At 44.9% G+C, this 15,935-nt stretch overlaps 1 protein-coding gene across 1 annotated transcript in view; it reads right to left on the bottom strand.

Moving 5' to 3' along the window:
- Nucleotides 1–15,935, bottom strand: part of CHM (CHM Rab escort protein) — a 757,130-nt gene that overhangs the window by 20,153 nt on the left and 721,042 nt on the right. The window contains exon 14 of the mRNA XM_085607803.1: nt 8,422–8,594. Within this exon, the coding sequence (XP_085463929.1) occupies nt 8,422–8,594 (173 nt within the window). The remainder of the gene's footprint in view (nt 1–8,421; nt 8,595–15,935) is intronic.

The following is a 15,935-nucleotide window of genomic DNA, read 5'->3' as shown; positions in this document are numbered from 1 at the left end:
AGATAAAATGTGCATTATAAATATACTGACCAAACACGATACAATCCTAACCAATTATGTGGAGCTGACAATTTTGATAGTCTACTGAGAAATATCTTTAGAAAGGGGAATGAGTGAGACAACCAAAAAGCAGCATCTATACATTTTAATCCAAAAAACTGTAGAACTATTTTTAGCACAGTTATCTTAAGACAACAACCTTTTTTGCAAATTCACCAAAAAGTTGCTTATATGAAATGATGAGCTTATGAAATATCTTTTATTTCATCTTCAAAAAGAAGCTTTTCTCTGGCTGTTGCTAAAAGGTAAGTTTTAAGTCGGCTCATCGGGATTCTGCAATATAAGCTTGTTTGAGGCCACACAGATAAACAGGTCTCCGAACATTGAGCTTGGTGGGTTAACCTGATGTATGACTAGTAAGTCTCTGGTTTGATTCCCAATGCCTCTTTCATTCCTTAGGAGATTGCAGAAATGAGTGTCAATGTTTGGCAATATTGCCACCTGTTATTTACTCTGCCAGGAATCTGCGGTATTCTAAATCAAAATAAAATATTTGTTGTAGTACCACATATCGAGCAATTCTCATTTTCTGTTTAAATCCGTGTATTGCTTTTTCCTTTTATGGTCACAGTTTGATAAAAAAAAAAGGATTCCAGAAACACAGTTTACAATATTGACGTAGATTAACAGATGCATGTTATTACCTTGCAACAGCAATATCAATGTGATAAATTACATTGTTGGCAATATTTAATGGAACCTGAAAGGACATTGCCACGCCAAGTACCTGTGATGTTATCTGACGTCTGACAGGATACGTATATACGTATCATAAGACATGGTTCTGCAACTGGTTGCACCTTACTTCGAATTAACATTTACTGTTCGCAACAAGCAATAACACGCAATGACAGAAATAAACAGTTGAGGGTATCAATCAAACAACAATGAGAACATGTGTGGAGAAAGAACCTTGACAGTGACTGTCATGTCAGTCCTAGCCCACCCACCCTCCCCCAACAACGAGCCCCACCCTCCGTCTAGTTGCTATGTGAATTACTCATGTCTGTCTCCAGGTATCTCATCAGTGGGGCCATTTTCTGGAAAGAAGCGCATGTTGTCCACGTTAAGCCCACCAAAGAAAGCGACGACAGGGAGCAGCAACTCGCGTGCGCTGCCTCCCAATTCGTCTTTGCGGGGTAATTGGGCTTACAGGGGTGAGTATCTGAGATATCCGTGTAGAGGTCATCCATGACCACATCCCAGCTACCGGCCAATGGATATTTATGAAGCCCCATGGCATCTTCCCTATGTAATGAGATGCTCTCTGCTTGGGCCCAGTTTGTAAGTGACCGCATCCAGGCTGTGAGGTGTAGAGGGTCAAGTGACTTCCATCTGCATGTGATTAGCCGCTTAGCTACGATTAGACCCAGATCTATGAAGCGAGATGCAAATTTGTGCTTTTTACCTGCCAGTAGTGGCAGAGTACGCACACCTCCCATGTACGAGAGTGAGGTTTCTCAGTACAGTGCATCAAACGGGTACGGACCCAGGACCCATAGCGCTGTAGAGGCGTGCATGCCCAGAGCATATGTATGATATCTGCATTCACCAGTCCGCAATGGGGGCAAGTGGCGTCTGTACAGTGAAAGTATTTGTTGATGTTGGCTGGTGTAAGGTAGGCTCTGTGTATAATGTAAAGCTGAATCAAGCGAAAGCGGGTTGAATGAGGTATTTGAGTAGGAACCACCAATATGGTGGAACACTCTCTATCCGTACATGGACGATAAAGGTCAGCCTCCCATTGTGCATGCATAGAGGCTAGCGGTGGAGTCGTGTACAGTGAAATATCAATGTTCTTATTAAATACTACAGAAGCGATGTGCATGATAAAATGTGACATTTGTTATGAATTTCTACAAACTTCCTTCGAAAAGAAACACCATATTCTCTATACAGGGTGTACTAAAATTCTGTACTAATTATAACAATTACCCTGGCCTAGGCAGAGAAAAGGGCAACCCTCGATGGACCACAAGATAGGAACAAGACAGACAACATGGTTACCAGTTTTTCATTTTAACACTGGAACTAGTAGTGCACAAAGTAGCATTTTATTGTGCAATAATTTTGGGTTGGTAACGTAATGTACTCAATATAAAAATGATGCTGCTTAGCTTAGTTTGGCAGCAGACTACAATTCCACAAAAATGTGGCTGTCAAACTACTCTAGTTTGAAAAGGCAGGACACAATGATGCTAAGCCTAAACATGGTGAGTACTGGTGTACTGCCTGTACCTAGACACCACCTTAAAGAAAAACACACAAGGCAAATGTTAAAGCAAATTCTACGTCAGCCTTACAATGTGGAGTGTGGAACATTTGAACTTAGCATGAATAAAACACCTCTTCTTAAAGAGGTTCACCTTATTGGAAGAGATGGAGTAACACTGCTTGGGTTACGGCTGCGTCACTGCACTGATTCTAGACAATAGTGGAGGATGGACGTGTGGGTGCTCCTCTACGTTGCAGCATGGCATATCTTCTCCACTGGAATGCTTGTAAACAGAGCAGTTGAAGTAGACACTGCTCTTGTAGAATGCATTGTTGGGGGTTTGCCTGCTTTGGAGTGGTAAAACTGAATTGTTGCCGAAATCCAACGTGCTATCGTTGCTTTTGTCACTGCAGCACCTTGATGACCTTGGGCAAAAGAGACAAATAGTTGATCTGTCTAGCGAACATGCTTAGTTTGGTGGAGGTAAAACTTGAGACACCGTTTAATGTCCAATATACGGAGAGCCTGGAATGAGGAAAAAAGTTTGAAGTATGCCCGGCTCAATGAGGAGGAACTGAGAAGACCCATTTGGAATGAATCTCTGGTTTGTTTTAAGAAGTACAAACTCATCTGTGAAATACAGAAAAGGCTCTTGTGTGGTGGAGGCATGCATCTCACTAACCAGTCGTGTAGAAGTGAGAGCGAGCAAAAGAGCAACTATTCCATGCGTGACACTTTAAATCAGCCTTATGAATGGGTTTGAAAGAATGTTTCATTGATTGAGAAAAGACTACGTTAAGGTGCCATTCCGGAAGAGGAGTTGCACCGGTGGGAAAAGCTCTAAGAGTTCTTTTGTGACGTGCTTTATAAGTCTTGTGGAACAGAGAGAGAGAGAGACTGAGCAGAACGTCTGCACCTTGAAATCGTAGCAAGGTGAACCTTGACAGATGCATAAACAAGGCCTGACTTGGCCAGAGAGAGGAGATCAGATACATTCTGTTCAGGAGAGATTTGAAACAGGTTTAGTCAATCTTTTTTACTTCGATCTGTAAATCTTGTTAGTGCCTTGTGCTCTTGCCTTGTAAAGACTATTTCTGCATTCTTGAACAATGTTTAAGTTCCAAAATTCATAGAACTCCGGAGCCATCAGTGCAACTGGAGAGAGGCTGGCTCCGGGTGTAATATCTGGCCCTAGTTCACTGTAAGGAGCGATGGCGATGATACAAGGCAAATGGTCTTGGTCTTTATAAACCAGTGCTGACTGGGCCACTTAGGAGTGATCAAAAGGAGGCGACGGTGTTTAGCTTTCATCTTGGTGAGAAATTTGGGAATCAGTAGGAAGGGGGAACGCTGTAGGCATAAATTCCAGACCACTGCATCAAAACGGCATTCCCCAACGACCCTGGGAGAGGGTATCGACTGGATTAGAACTGGCATTTGGCATTGCTGTTCATCACAAAGAGGTCCAGTGCTATCGTCCCCCAATATGACAATATCTTGTCTAGCTGCTGCTGATCTAGTTCCCACTCGTGGCAACTGTCTGTGGTCCTGCTGAGTGCGTCTGCTAGTGTGTTGTACATGTATTCAGCTTTTAGGGATATCCCATGGGCCGTAAGCCAACTCAACAGCTCTTGAGCTTATTGAGAGAGCGTTAGAGATTTGGTTCCTCACTGTTTGTTGATATAATACATGCTGGTCATATTGTCTGTATGGACCAGCACCGAGGATCCTAATTGGGATGAAAGCCTGCAAGGTGAGAAAAACAGCTTTGAATTCCAGGCTGTTGAAGTGCATAGTCTTCTGATGTGCCAACTACTTTCCTTAGATCTGAAAGTCCTGTAAGTGGCCTCACCAGCCTTCCATAGAAGCATCCATGGTTATGACGAAATCTGGGACCAATGGCAGGAACGTGAGGCCTTGCGATGGACGCCGTTTGTGAGACCACCACTTCAGCGTGTCTGTTATTCGTGGTGTAAGGGATATCAAGTCCTCGAAGGACTCTTCCGATTGAAGCCACTGGATCTGCAGTTTTTCCATTAACAGCCTCATCTTGAGGTGAGCTAATAGGACTAAGATGATTGCTGACAAGGTCATTCCCAGGAGCGACTTGAACAACCTCACTGAAATGGACTGTTTTCTTTAGATTTTTTCTTGGCTGAGAGAGGAAGGCTTTGTTCTGTATTGTGTCTAGGTCAGCTCCAAGAAACGTCATTATCTGACACGGAGTGGTGGAAGACTTTCTCCAATTCACTGTGAGCCCAAGCTTGAGAAAAAGTGACAAGCAGGCTCTTGAAGCTCTGGCAGACTTCTGCGGAGTTTAAGATTTAAGCAGCTAGTCATCTAGGGAGGGGAATACCTGATTACCTTGTTTTCTGAGGGCAGCTGCCACTGAGGTCAAACATTTAGTGAATATGCGAGGGGCTGACTTGAGGCCTAAGGGAAGGACTTAGTAATGGGTACCAGCTACCGCAAATAGTAGAGTTTTGCAGTGTTTGGGATGGATCGGGATATGAAAATAGGCATCATCCAGTTCTACAGAGGTCATGAAGTCTTTGCTGTTCAGACAGAGAAGGATGTTGGTAAGAGTTATCATTCGGAAATCTAGGATAGGTCTCCAATCTACTGATTTATTGCGTATTAAGAAAAAACAGGAGTAGAATCCTTTTCCCTTTTGAGTAGTAGGAACTTTATTGTTCCCTTGGCAAGCATTATGAGGACCTCCTTCCTTAATAAGTGAAGACGAGGGGGGTGCGCTTCTCTTGGTGGAGTGTTTGGAGGTTTTTTGTATAAACTCTAGGGTATGGCCATAGGAGATAAGGTCTAAAACCCATCTGTCTGATGTGATGCTTTCCCAATGATGGAGGTGATTGGAGATATTTGCATCTATGGGATGAGAAGGTGGTATAGCTGGTACCCGGATAAGGTCACTGCTTGCGACCTGTGTTGCACCTCTGAGGTGTTGATCTTTTTGGGGTCCTTGCTTAGAGAAACCTGCTGAGTAGAGTTGGCGGGATGATTGCTGTTGATATACCGGTGGGTATTGGGACTGATAGGACTAGTACTGCTGGGATCATTGGTAGCCACCCCTGTAAGAAGGGAAGCTGCACCCTTGCACACTTCGAAAGGGCAATTTCCGGTACTGGAGGGTGCCGAGGGATTTGGCTGTATCCGTTCTAATGGCAAGAAGAGCGCCATCAGTGTGCTTGCCAAATAAAGTGTCCCCATCATATGCCATGTCCAGTATCTTAGGTTGGACCTCAAGTCTGAAAGAAGTGAACTTGAGCCAACGTTGGCACCCTTAAACTGCTGCGGCAGCTAGTTGACGGAAGCATGTGGAGGCAATGTCCATGGTGCAATCTATTATCTCAGAGAAGGTGCGCTCAGCCTCCTGCAAGATCTTCTTGCCTCAGGTCTTCTGTACTCCAGAACGTGGTCAGTGATGGACCAATATATGACCACATTTGGCAGTCATAGTAGCCCAGAATTGCCAAGGCGTTGGCGGCATGCACTATGATGGCAGACATGGTGGAAAATCTCTTGCCAATATTGTCCAAACAGTGCCCCGGTGGCACCGGAATAAGAATGGAAGAGTTATTTGATCTATGCTGCGCCACCTGAGAAATGACGAAATCTGGTTTAGGGTGTCCTGTAAAGCATCCTCAGGGGCCGTGTACTTTTTATCATTACGAGACAGAAACAACTACCAATGCAGCAGGGTTTTTCATAATCTTGATCCCTTCTTGCCAGACATGGTCAATGATGGGTATAGACCGGACCGTCTACCTTGTTTGTTCCTTAAAATCGTAAAGGAAACAGATGGACTGTTTAACTGACATAGGGAGGTGGAACCTGGTTGCCGCTCTTTCCATTAGGTTCTGGAAATCTCCAATATCTTCTGGAGGTGAATAGACATAGTTGAGGAGGCGGGGACAGCGTGTATAGAACATGGTCACCTGACATCTAAAAGAAGGCTAAGGCTCAGGAATCTCAACATCCTCTCTGTCATCAACAGATGAGGCTGGTTCCACCTGCGATGTCACTGCTATATGGGGAGCAGACATCGTTCTAAGAGTGGCTGGCAGAGGGATAGGTGCTGGAGTATGAGAGGTAACAACCTGTGGTGGTAGTGCCCCAAGTTGTTCCTCAGGAGTTTGTGGAAAACTTCTCATATAGTCAGTGAGTCTAGCCTGAAGATCGTGAACATAGGATCTAGCTAGTTGTAGATTATCCTGTTTAGGTGGAGGGTCTGGATAGAATCTGTAGGGCTCATAATGCCTCTGAGGAACAGGGAAAATATGCTCCCTCATCATCATAATCGTCATCTTCTTCCTGGCATTTGACATGCAGCTCCGAAGGACTGCCAGCTATCCCAAAAAGTCTATCATCAGATTGCTCAAGGTGTAACAACTGGCTTGGAGGCAGAGGAGAGACTTTACTGGGCGAGGTACTCTAAGGGCATAAAAATGCCTTGGTTACTTTTGTGATCTGGATCCTCGTCAATGGTGGGGTTGACTGTGTCGTTGTCAGAGGGATGTAAATCGTCTACGGGACCGCCGTCGACAGAGTCCACATGATCATCGCTGAGGTCATCGTCGACTGTAGTGGCATCGATGGGATCATCCCGTAGACAAGAGTTTAGCTAATGCCTGAATCTCTGTTGACAAGAAGGGTGTCATTGTCATTTTTGCTGTTGACTGTCTTGACGACGAGACTGTGGTAATCGTGGTCGTCGCCGATCTTGCTATCGACAGTGAAGGCTCAGTCAAGAGGTACTTGGTAGAGGATTTATGGCTCATCGACGGGACATATGAGGAGGTATGAGAGCTGTGTCTATCCCTTTTAGAAGGAGCAGATGGCACAGATGAGGCTGTCTGTGAGGAGAATCATCTCTGTTTCTCCTTTTTCTTCGAGTCTTTAGTTTGAAGAGAAGTCTTCAGGGATTTCCTGGTCTCCTTCGAAGTTCCTTCTTGGAACCTAGCTCTCTTTTGAGACCTAGAAGAGGTATCACTATTGTCTACCAAAGATGTTCTTTGCGGTTTTGTGTGCTGAAGCCACAAGAGAAGCCACCCCTCCCTGTCTCTGAGTTTATGAGGAGAAAATGCGGCAAATCTTGCACTCTTGCCTCATGCTTGGAATGGAGGCAGTACAGGCATTCTCTACGTAGGCCATCCACATGGACTCTTTACTTTCCACAGGTCTTGCAGGGATGGAAAAGGACTTTTTTCTGTCCGTCATAACAGCAGTAATACGGCTTTATATATATTCTCGAAGAAAAGCAGAGCTCAGGGAGACTCCCTTTACACGGGGTAAATCAGAGGGAATCAGCCTCTCTTGGGAGTTTTCCAGAGGGTGCTAGCCCTTTATCGGTTATAGTTGAAGTTTGGTCCTTTTTTTAACAAGGACATAGACTATTAAACTGATGGCCTAGTGCCATTATAGCCTATGAGAGTTTTACATACTGCTCTACTGTGTTACCGTGGGATTCCTACTTTGACGACGGGGAATGATTCAGGCATGTGAATCTATGAAAGATCCAATACTGGATAAAAGCAGTATTAATTGTATCCTGGAAACAGGACTACTAATGTACTGAACTGTAGAGACGGTTATTCCTCTAGTGCCGCAGACGAGGGTGAAAAGAAAAACCAGGACTCCCACTTCTATGCCACTGCAACTATACAAGGAAGTTAAGAAAGCTGTGGAATTGGAGAGTATTCAAATTAAATACCATCTGGAGTGCAGCTCCTCCCACTTCCAAGAGCCAATTCAACGGCACTGACACCTATTATAGCCAAAACCTGGTTAAAATGAACAAACAACGACGGTGGGGGCATTAAGGGCAGATATGAGTCCCAGGATGCCAAAGGAAGCATCAAAGGTTTTAGGGAACGTGGGAAAGATATTGGGAGGGGGAAGCCTTACTTCTCATAGTTGGATAAGACTCATACCCCTGTACTGAGGAATGGATGAGCACAGATACCGCATTCAGTGGGTGGCTGAGTGTTGCTCAAACGTTAATTATCTGTGCTTTATGGCAATTGAGATGGTGCTGTTTTAATAACAAAAATCAATAAAAAGATTACTTCATAAAAAATGAACAAACAAAAGAAAGTAATTCCAATAAAATATAATGAACATGATTTTACCTGTTTAACAGCATTGTCATTTCCAAGAGAAGCATCCGGTCCAGAGCAAACAAATACATTAGATGGTAAGTCTTCATAGCACTCTCGATCAATTTCAGAAGAATCTCTCATATTGAAGAACATAAGCCATAAGATTTTAGGCTTTTCTTTATCATTTTCCATGTCTTCGGTTTCTAAACAGCAACGAAAATTCAAATTAATGATCACGAATATGGTATAGAGATGAGGAATTTATAATAAATATAACTCTGATAGCTTTTTGAAAATATGTGCAAAGTAAATAATATGTCACAGACTTTTCATAAAAATGTTGCCAATAAGCTGAATAAACAAGAATCTTTATCTTTTTCCTTTGGTATGTTCAATAATGGAGAAACGTGGACATTTTAACACTTGCTGCATTACACCTACTTTGTCAGGCATACACCCTTGGTACCACACATGGCCCTTGGGCCTAAAAAGAGGCTCCCAAGCTCTAAATATCATTCTCTATAGTTGGGTCTCTGCTTGGTCCCGCCACTAGGTGCGCTGCCATTACATAGCCCCTTGTGACACTGTCAACCAACTGGCGAAGTACCATTTTGTGTAGGCCCATCTAACACAAGTACTGACGGTGCTGCACTTCTGTGCCCAGACACTGCACCGTGTTTTCATTCTAAAAGAGGCCACTCTGGGGCAACTGTGACCATGTAGGGCCTGGTGGCCAGTGCTCTCCTACTGTTACCACCACACTTCGCCAGCAATGAAGGCTCCAAGAGAAAATGTGGATGACAGAACTACATGAAAATTCAAAGGGGATGCAGGTCACAGATGATGACACTGTGAGGTTGATGCTGCTCCACATTGTGGAAGGGGGGGCGTATCAAACAAAAAGAACACTACAATGGAGGATGACTTCATGATGGTGGGTATGGTCATCAAATCACTTTTCCATCTACAGATGAACATCACCGCAAGAGGTTCCTCTTGAGCCAGACAAGGCAAGATCAATCAGGATCACTGGACACTTTGCACACCTCACTGTGGAATAGTTCAAGAAGGTGTCAAAGTGACAGAGAGCAAATTCTACAGGCCTTCAGTGCCTCTTAGCTGAAGCAGCTCATATTGAGACAGCAAATACACACCACCTAAGGATACTGTGCAACTTAGTCGCCCCTATGAATCCTCCAGACCCAGAGCAGCACATATAGAGGATGAATTAACAGTGTTAATTGTTGAAAGTAGAAGAGGAAATATTGGATCAGGAGAATTCACCACCAGAGTCAGAAACAGAATGCATGGTCACCTGCAGAGAGTCTGAAAGGATCATCAAGTCCAGCTGAAGCTGACACACAACTGTTGACTGAATTGACAGTATGAAGTACATGTTATATCACAGATATACTACAAAGCTGGGGCAACTGTGACCATGTAGGGCCTGGCGGCCATTGCTCTCCTACTGTTACCACCACACTTTGCCAGCAATGAAGGCTCCAAGAGAAAATGTGGATGACAGAACTACATGAAAATTCAAAGGGGATGCAGGTCACAGATGATGACATTGTGAGGTTGATGCTGCTCCACATTGTGGAAGGGGGGGGCGTATCAAACAAAAAGAACACTACAATGGAGGATGACTTCATGAGGGTGGGTATGGTCATCAAATCACTTTTCCATCTACAGATGAACATCACCTGCAAGAGGTTCCTCTTGAGCCAGACAAGGCAAGATCAATCAGGATCACTGGACACTTTGCACACCTCACTGTGGAATAGTTCAAGAAGGTGTCAAAGTGACAAAGAGCAAATTCTACAGGCCTTCAGTGCCTCTTAGCTGAAGCAGCTCATATTGAGACAGCAAATACACACCACCTAAGGATACTGTGCAGCTTAGTCACCCCGATGAATCCTCCAGACCCAGAGCAGCACATATAGAGGATGAATTAACAGTGGTAATTGTTGAAAGTAGAAGAGGAAATATTGGATCAGGAGAATTCACCACCAGAGTCAGAAACAGAATGCATGGTCACCTGCAGAGAGTCTGAAAGGATCATCAAGTCCAACTGAAGCTGACACACAACTGTTGACTGAATTGACAGTATGAAGTACATGTTATATCACAGATATACTGCAAAGCTGGGGCAACTGTGACCATGTAGGGCCTGGCGGCCAGTGCTCTTCTACTGTTACCACCACACTTCGCCAGCAATGAAGGCTCCAAGAGAAAATGTGGATGACAGAACTACATGAAAATTCAAAGGGGATGCAGGTCACAGATGATGACACTGTGAGGTTGATGCAGCTCCACATTGTGGAAGGGGGGGCGTATCAAACAAAAAAGAACACTGCAATGGAGGATGACTTCATGAGGGTGGGTATGGTCATCAAATCACTTTTCCATCTACAGATGAACATCACCTGCAAGAGGTTCCTCTTGAGCCAGACAAGGCAAGATCAATCAGGATCACTGGACACTTTGCACAGCTCACTGCGGAATAGTTCAAGAAGGTGTCAAAGTGACAGAGAGCAAATTCTACAGGCCTTCAGTGCCTCTTAGCTGAAGCAGCTCATATTGAGACAGCAAATACAAAACCACCTAAGGATACTGTGCAGCTTAGTCGCCCCTATGAATCCTCTAGACCCAGAGCCGCACATATAGAGGATGAATTAACAGTGTTCATTGTTGAAAGAAGAAGAGGAAATATTGGATCAGGAGAATTCACCACCAGAGTCAGAAACAGAATGCATGGTCACCTGCAGAGAGTCTGAAAGCATCATCAAGTCCAGTTGAAGATGACACACAACTGTTGACTGAATTGACAGTATGAAGTACATGTTATATCACAGATATACTGCAAAGCTACACAATGACAAGGTCATACCAAGTATCAAGGGAAGAATTAAGGGATCTAAGTGGTGGGCCTCCTAGAAACTGGGACAACTTTAAATTTGATGGAAGCCATCCAGTTTAAATCACTGTAGCCGTCACCAAAACTCAGTAAGTTCCACATTGTTGTCATGAAATCTGGCACTTGAGCACTCCTATATTACAAGACAGTAGAAAGAAACACGGAAACTGATGCATGTCACATCAGTTGCTCCCAACACAATCTCATTTAATTCCAAATCCAGAAACAAAGGAGCTGGGGGATTCTAACACTCATGAAGATGAATATTCCCAATCCGTCACTCTCCCAAATGTTGTCCTGAAGAAGGTCAAGCCTCCTGCTCAGTTGCACATCTGCACTAACACACAATTTCAAATAATTTAATTAAGCGTGAAAGTAGCTTCCCATTGTCAACACAATCATCAAACTGAATGGGGCAAGGTGCTTCAGCATGCTGGAATTCAATGCTGGATGAACAATTAAAAACTCTAGGTACATAACGACCATCTCAATCTCAGTGAAACTCCCCTGGCAAATGTGCCTAAGTTTTGGGGTTTCCTCAACTGCAGTGTTGTTCCACAATGTCACCTGCCCTTTATAGTGTCCTGTTTGCAATCGCAAACAGGGCACTGGTGTATGTATCCGCGTCCCCATGCATCCTTCACCCATGCCTTTTCAATGGTGATTAATCCCAGAACAGTTCACAGTTGCCCCGGTGCCCTCTGTGCTTAACATCAGCTATAGCATATTGAATCTTAGAAGTAAGTAAAACCCTTAAAGACTTTGAGCCACCTGCTAATGACCTCAGGAACAAGGACTCGCAAGGTACCGTGAGCTGTGGAAACTTCTAGCTTTTCAGCAGTGAATTCTCAGTGGAAGAGATGGCTGATATCGACAAAGAGAAGGGAATTAAATAGTCAAAGAATAGACAAAACGTGTTAGAACTCAATAGACTGTTTCCTTGAAATTGACGCATATTAAGAAGCCATCATACAGAGCCTGCTCTGGTGAGGAATCTGTGGGTAGAGTATCCACTGGAAAGAGCATTTCCGAAGGTAAATCACTTGTTGTTCTGATGGATACTTCTAACAGAAATAACCTCACCTTGTGAATAAATACCAAAGCATTACCTCCCAAGGTGGTGGGTCTGAAAAATGGCTGCGAGAACCCCTTTCAGAGGGCTACGGAGCAAACAGGAGCTACTGTTACCTTTTACTCCTAATATCCCGGGGCCCAATCTATCATCGGTCCTGAGGAACTGGGCCAAGAACCACCTCTTCAGCACATACCTCTCAGTAGTAGCGTGGGTCAAGCAACCCAAGGCTTCTCATGATGGAGGTGAGTGCAAGGTGTACACTGACTCCCAACTAAAAAGCACGCTCAGCAACTCTAATAAATTAATCTTCAGTCACATATTTGCATTTATGCCAAAAGTTATATTTATATACAAACACAAAAGTGAAATACGGCACACAATAAATAATACACAGTCTTTGCAAGGCTGGCGGTCTAGTGTTGTCTAGGTAAGTTCCTGAGTCCCACTTCCTTATCCACAGATTGGCGGTTATTCCCCATTCGTCTGAATCAACATTCAGGTTGGGCCTCGCTATTCAGTACAAGTCTTAGAAGTTCCCCAATGGCTGCTTAAAAGTAAAAGTGTCCCAGTGCCGTAGCACTTTTAGTCAAAGCAAGTCCCCCCACCAAACAGTCTTACTTGCTCTCGCTGGAACTGCAGTCCATCAGGTCCGAGCATGCACCGTCAGCAGAAGTCTGGATACAGCAGGTGATGCAGCAGGTATCCACGTTGCTCCTTCGATCATGCGGTCAGTCTTCCTGTGCCCAGCAGTTGGTCTCAGGTTCTTCTGTGTTAGGGTGGTTCAATCGATGATCTGCTGTCATGGATGCAACCAGCTACTCTTCACTATTGCGTATGTTGCTCCAGGATGACAATCCTCTCTCTTCACCACGGCCCCCACCTGTTATACAGACATCACAAACAGCGCATGCAGGACAATAGCCCCTCTGGGTCACAAAAAGCACAGGCAACGGCCCGCTTCTTTCCACAGTGATGCACCAGGGTGACGGTCCTTAATCTTCACTGCAGCACCCACTGGCATACTGGGGTCGTGAACAACACAGCACCAGGGTCACGTTTCCACTGGGTTACAGTGCTGCATGGCCAATGGCCCATTCCTCTCTGCAGCAATGCACAAGGTTGAAGGCTCTTACTCTTCACAGTGGCTCCCACCTTGCATACAGGGGTCGCGAACAGCACACCAGGGTGGACAGGCTGATCGGTGCAATCGTCAATGCAGACCTAAATCTCACACTGCTTCAGGGATCCCCTCAACAGGGTTCCAGCTATCCTCTCTCCCTCCAAACCCTCTCCTCCTCACAAGGTTCTCTGGTCTTGGCGAGCAGGCATAAGCTAGTGTTCCCGGTTCCTGGGTGAGTGGTCTTGATTTTCCTGTGTGATGTCCCATCACCCAGCATTGAGACTAGCAGAACTTAGTCACCAGCACTGGTCACAAAATGCAGAAGTCATGCTGAATTGCTCCACAGTGGTGTATAGCTCCAGTCTTTACAATTTTGGGAGGCTCAAGCTCCACTTTTTATAATCGGTTTCCAGACACAGATGCGACACCACTCCTAATAGCCACACAAAACAGGCCGAGGGGGTGATTAGGCACACATACATGCTAAAACCTTGCTGGCCAAGGAGGAGTTAAGCACACAGCAGCATAACTTAACATTGTGCTACTTAACTCTTCGGTAAAAGCAAAAGCCCTTTACCACTTAGGAGGGTAGCACTTTGGGACCTCCCCCCCACCCTCCTACCAATGAACAAAACTAGGCTTGGGCGAGGAACTTCGCCCCGTGCGCTGAATTTCCGGAGCCTATTGTACTCCGCACTCCGCGGAGCTCAAAAAGTGCAGAAAACTCTGCTCCGCAGAGCAGTTTCTTCCCCGCTTGAGCTCGCCAACTTACTGTTGCTGCCACTTAAGTAGAATTTCTACCAGAGCAGCAGGAAAATCAGCGCAAATGGCAGTTCATGACGCACTTCGCCACTTGCATAACTCCACAGAGTTTTTTTGTCCACTCAGGCCTAAACAAAACCACAATCCGTGAGATCACAGGTGCCCATCCATCACCATACAAAGGACTTTCCATCCCAACAGTGCCCATCCCTACTGGCCCGACTGGCAAGAGAATATTGCCTTGTAAATGTGTGCACCCACGAAGCAACCTGATAGTTCTCCATGAAGGGCAGTCTGTGCGCCAATGCAGTAATAGCAGACTTGGCTCTAGTGGCATGAGCCCATAACCCAAGTGGAATGAGCCCATAATCCTATGGGGGTTGCTTCTTAGGAAGTGTATATGTGGTTCTTTCTGTACTACCTGGTCTTTCTTGACCCATAAGAAATCCACATGAAGCCGATAGTCCACCTGGTGGTCTCTGGTACAATTCGTACACTGACTTTGTGGAAGGGCAGCCAGCTGTGAAGAAAACAACCACCATGGGTGGGAGATCGAATGGAATCAACTTCTGCTTTTCAATCTTCATGCATGAAGGTGCAGCATGTGTAGGCTCAGGTGCAAGACCCTGCCCTACTGCTGCGACAGAAGATCCAAAGTAAATGGGAGTTGATCCTCGCAAATCGGGAGCTAGATCGAAGGACAGATGCTCATGCCATGGGGTTTCGGATACCAAATTCTCCTGGCCCAGCCCAGAGCCATTAAGATTTCTTCGGCCTGGTCGTCTTTGTTTTTCTCCACAACTCGATCCAGGAGAGGCAGGTGCGGGAAGAAATACAGGAGTCCCAAGCACGGCTCGAAGTCGAATGCATCTGGCCGGAGAGCCTTCATGGGAACTCAGGAGACATTGCCTGTTCTCGGCAGTGGCAAAAAGATCGAATCAAGGTTCTCCCCACTGTTGGAAGACACGCTGCACCACCTCTGAGTGTAACTGCTATTTGTGATCAGATAAATATCAGCGGCTGAGTTCGTCTGCCTTGTTCATTAGAGGTCTTGCGAGACGGCTCACAAACCAGAGAAATGCTCTGATGAATTAGGCAGTTTCAGAGGCTTACACCCTCGTGGCACATGGCTTAAGACTGCCGTGCTTGCTGCAGCACCACATGGTGTTGGACATTGTAAGTCACTTAGGAGTTCCAAGACACTGTACAGCAATGACTGTAATTGCCAAGCCTTGAAATGTAGAAATTTGTAATCTTTGTTAATTCAATACTGGACAGTTTGTCATTTGTGGCAAAGATATTGGAATGAGTTTAATGGCAGTCCGATTTTAAAAAAATGCTCTCGCTCTCAATATGTTGTAACATGCACAGATTCTGCGTGCAAAAAAAAATGCTGCAAATAATATCTGCTTGCGGCTGTTGACTGCACATTTTACAAAGGCAGTTTAGAAGGGAAAATCAGTTCGTGTTCTTTAAACTGCAGCTGTAGCTATGCTCTGAGACCTGATTTTACCTTGGCTGCTAGCTCTGGCAGCAGACATTATGACATCACAATTCAACTTTAATTCCTTATTACAGTTGAGCAGCTTTGTCAGCTTATTCTTACAGGTGACTAGAGACGTTATTAACTCAATTGTAATAAGGAAATTATACAGGATTTAATATGGGGA

The sequence above is a fragment of the Triturus cristatus genome, chromosome 5_2, assembly GCF_964204655.1.
Source record: "Triturus cristatus chromosome 5_2, aTriCri1.1, whole genome shotgun sequence".
Taxonomy (NCBI): domain Eukaryota; kingdom Metazoa; phylum Chordata; class Amphibia; order Caudata; family Salamandridae; genus Triturus; species Triturus cristatus.
This window is presented reverse-complemented; position numbering and strand designations above follow the sequence as displayed.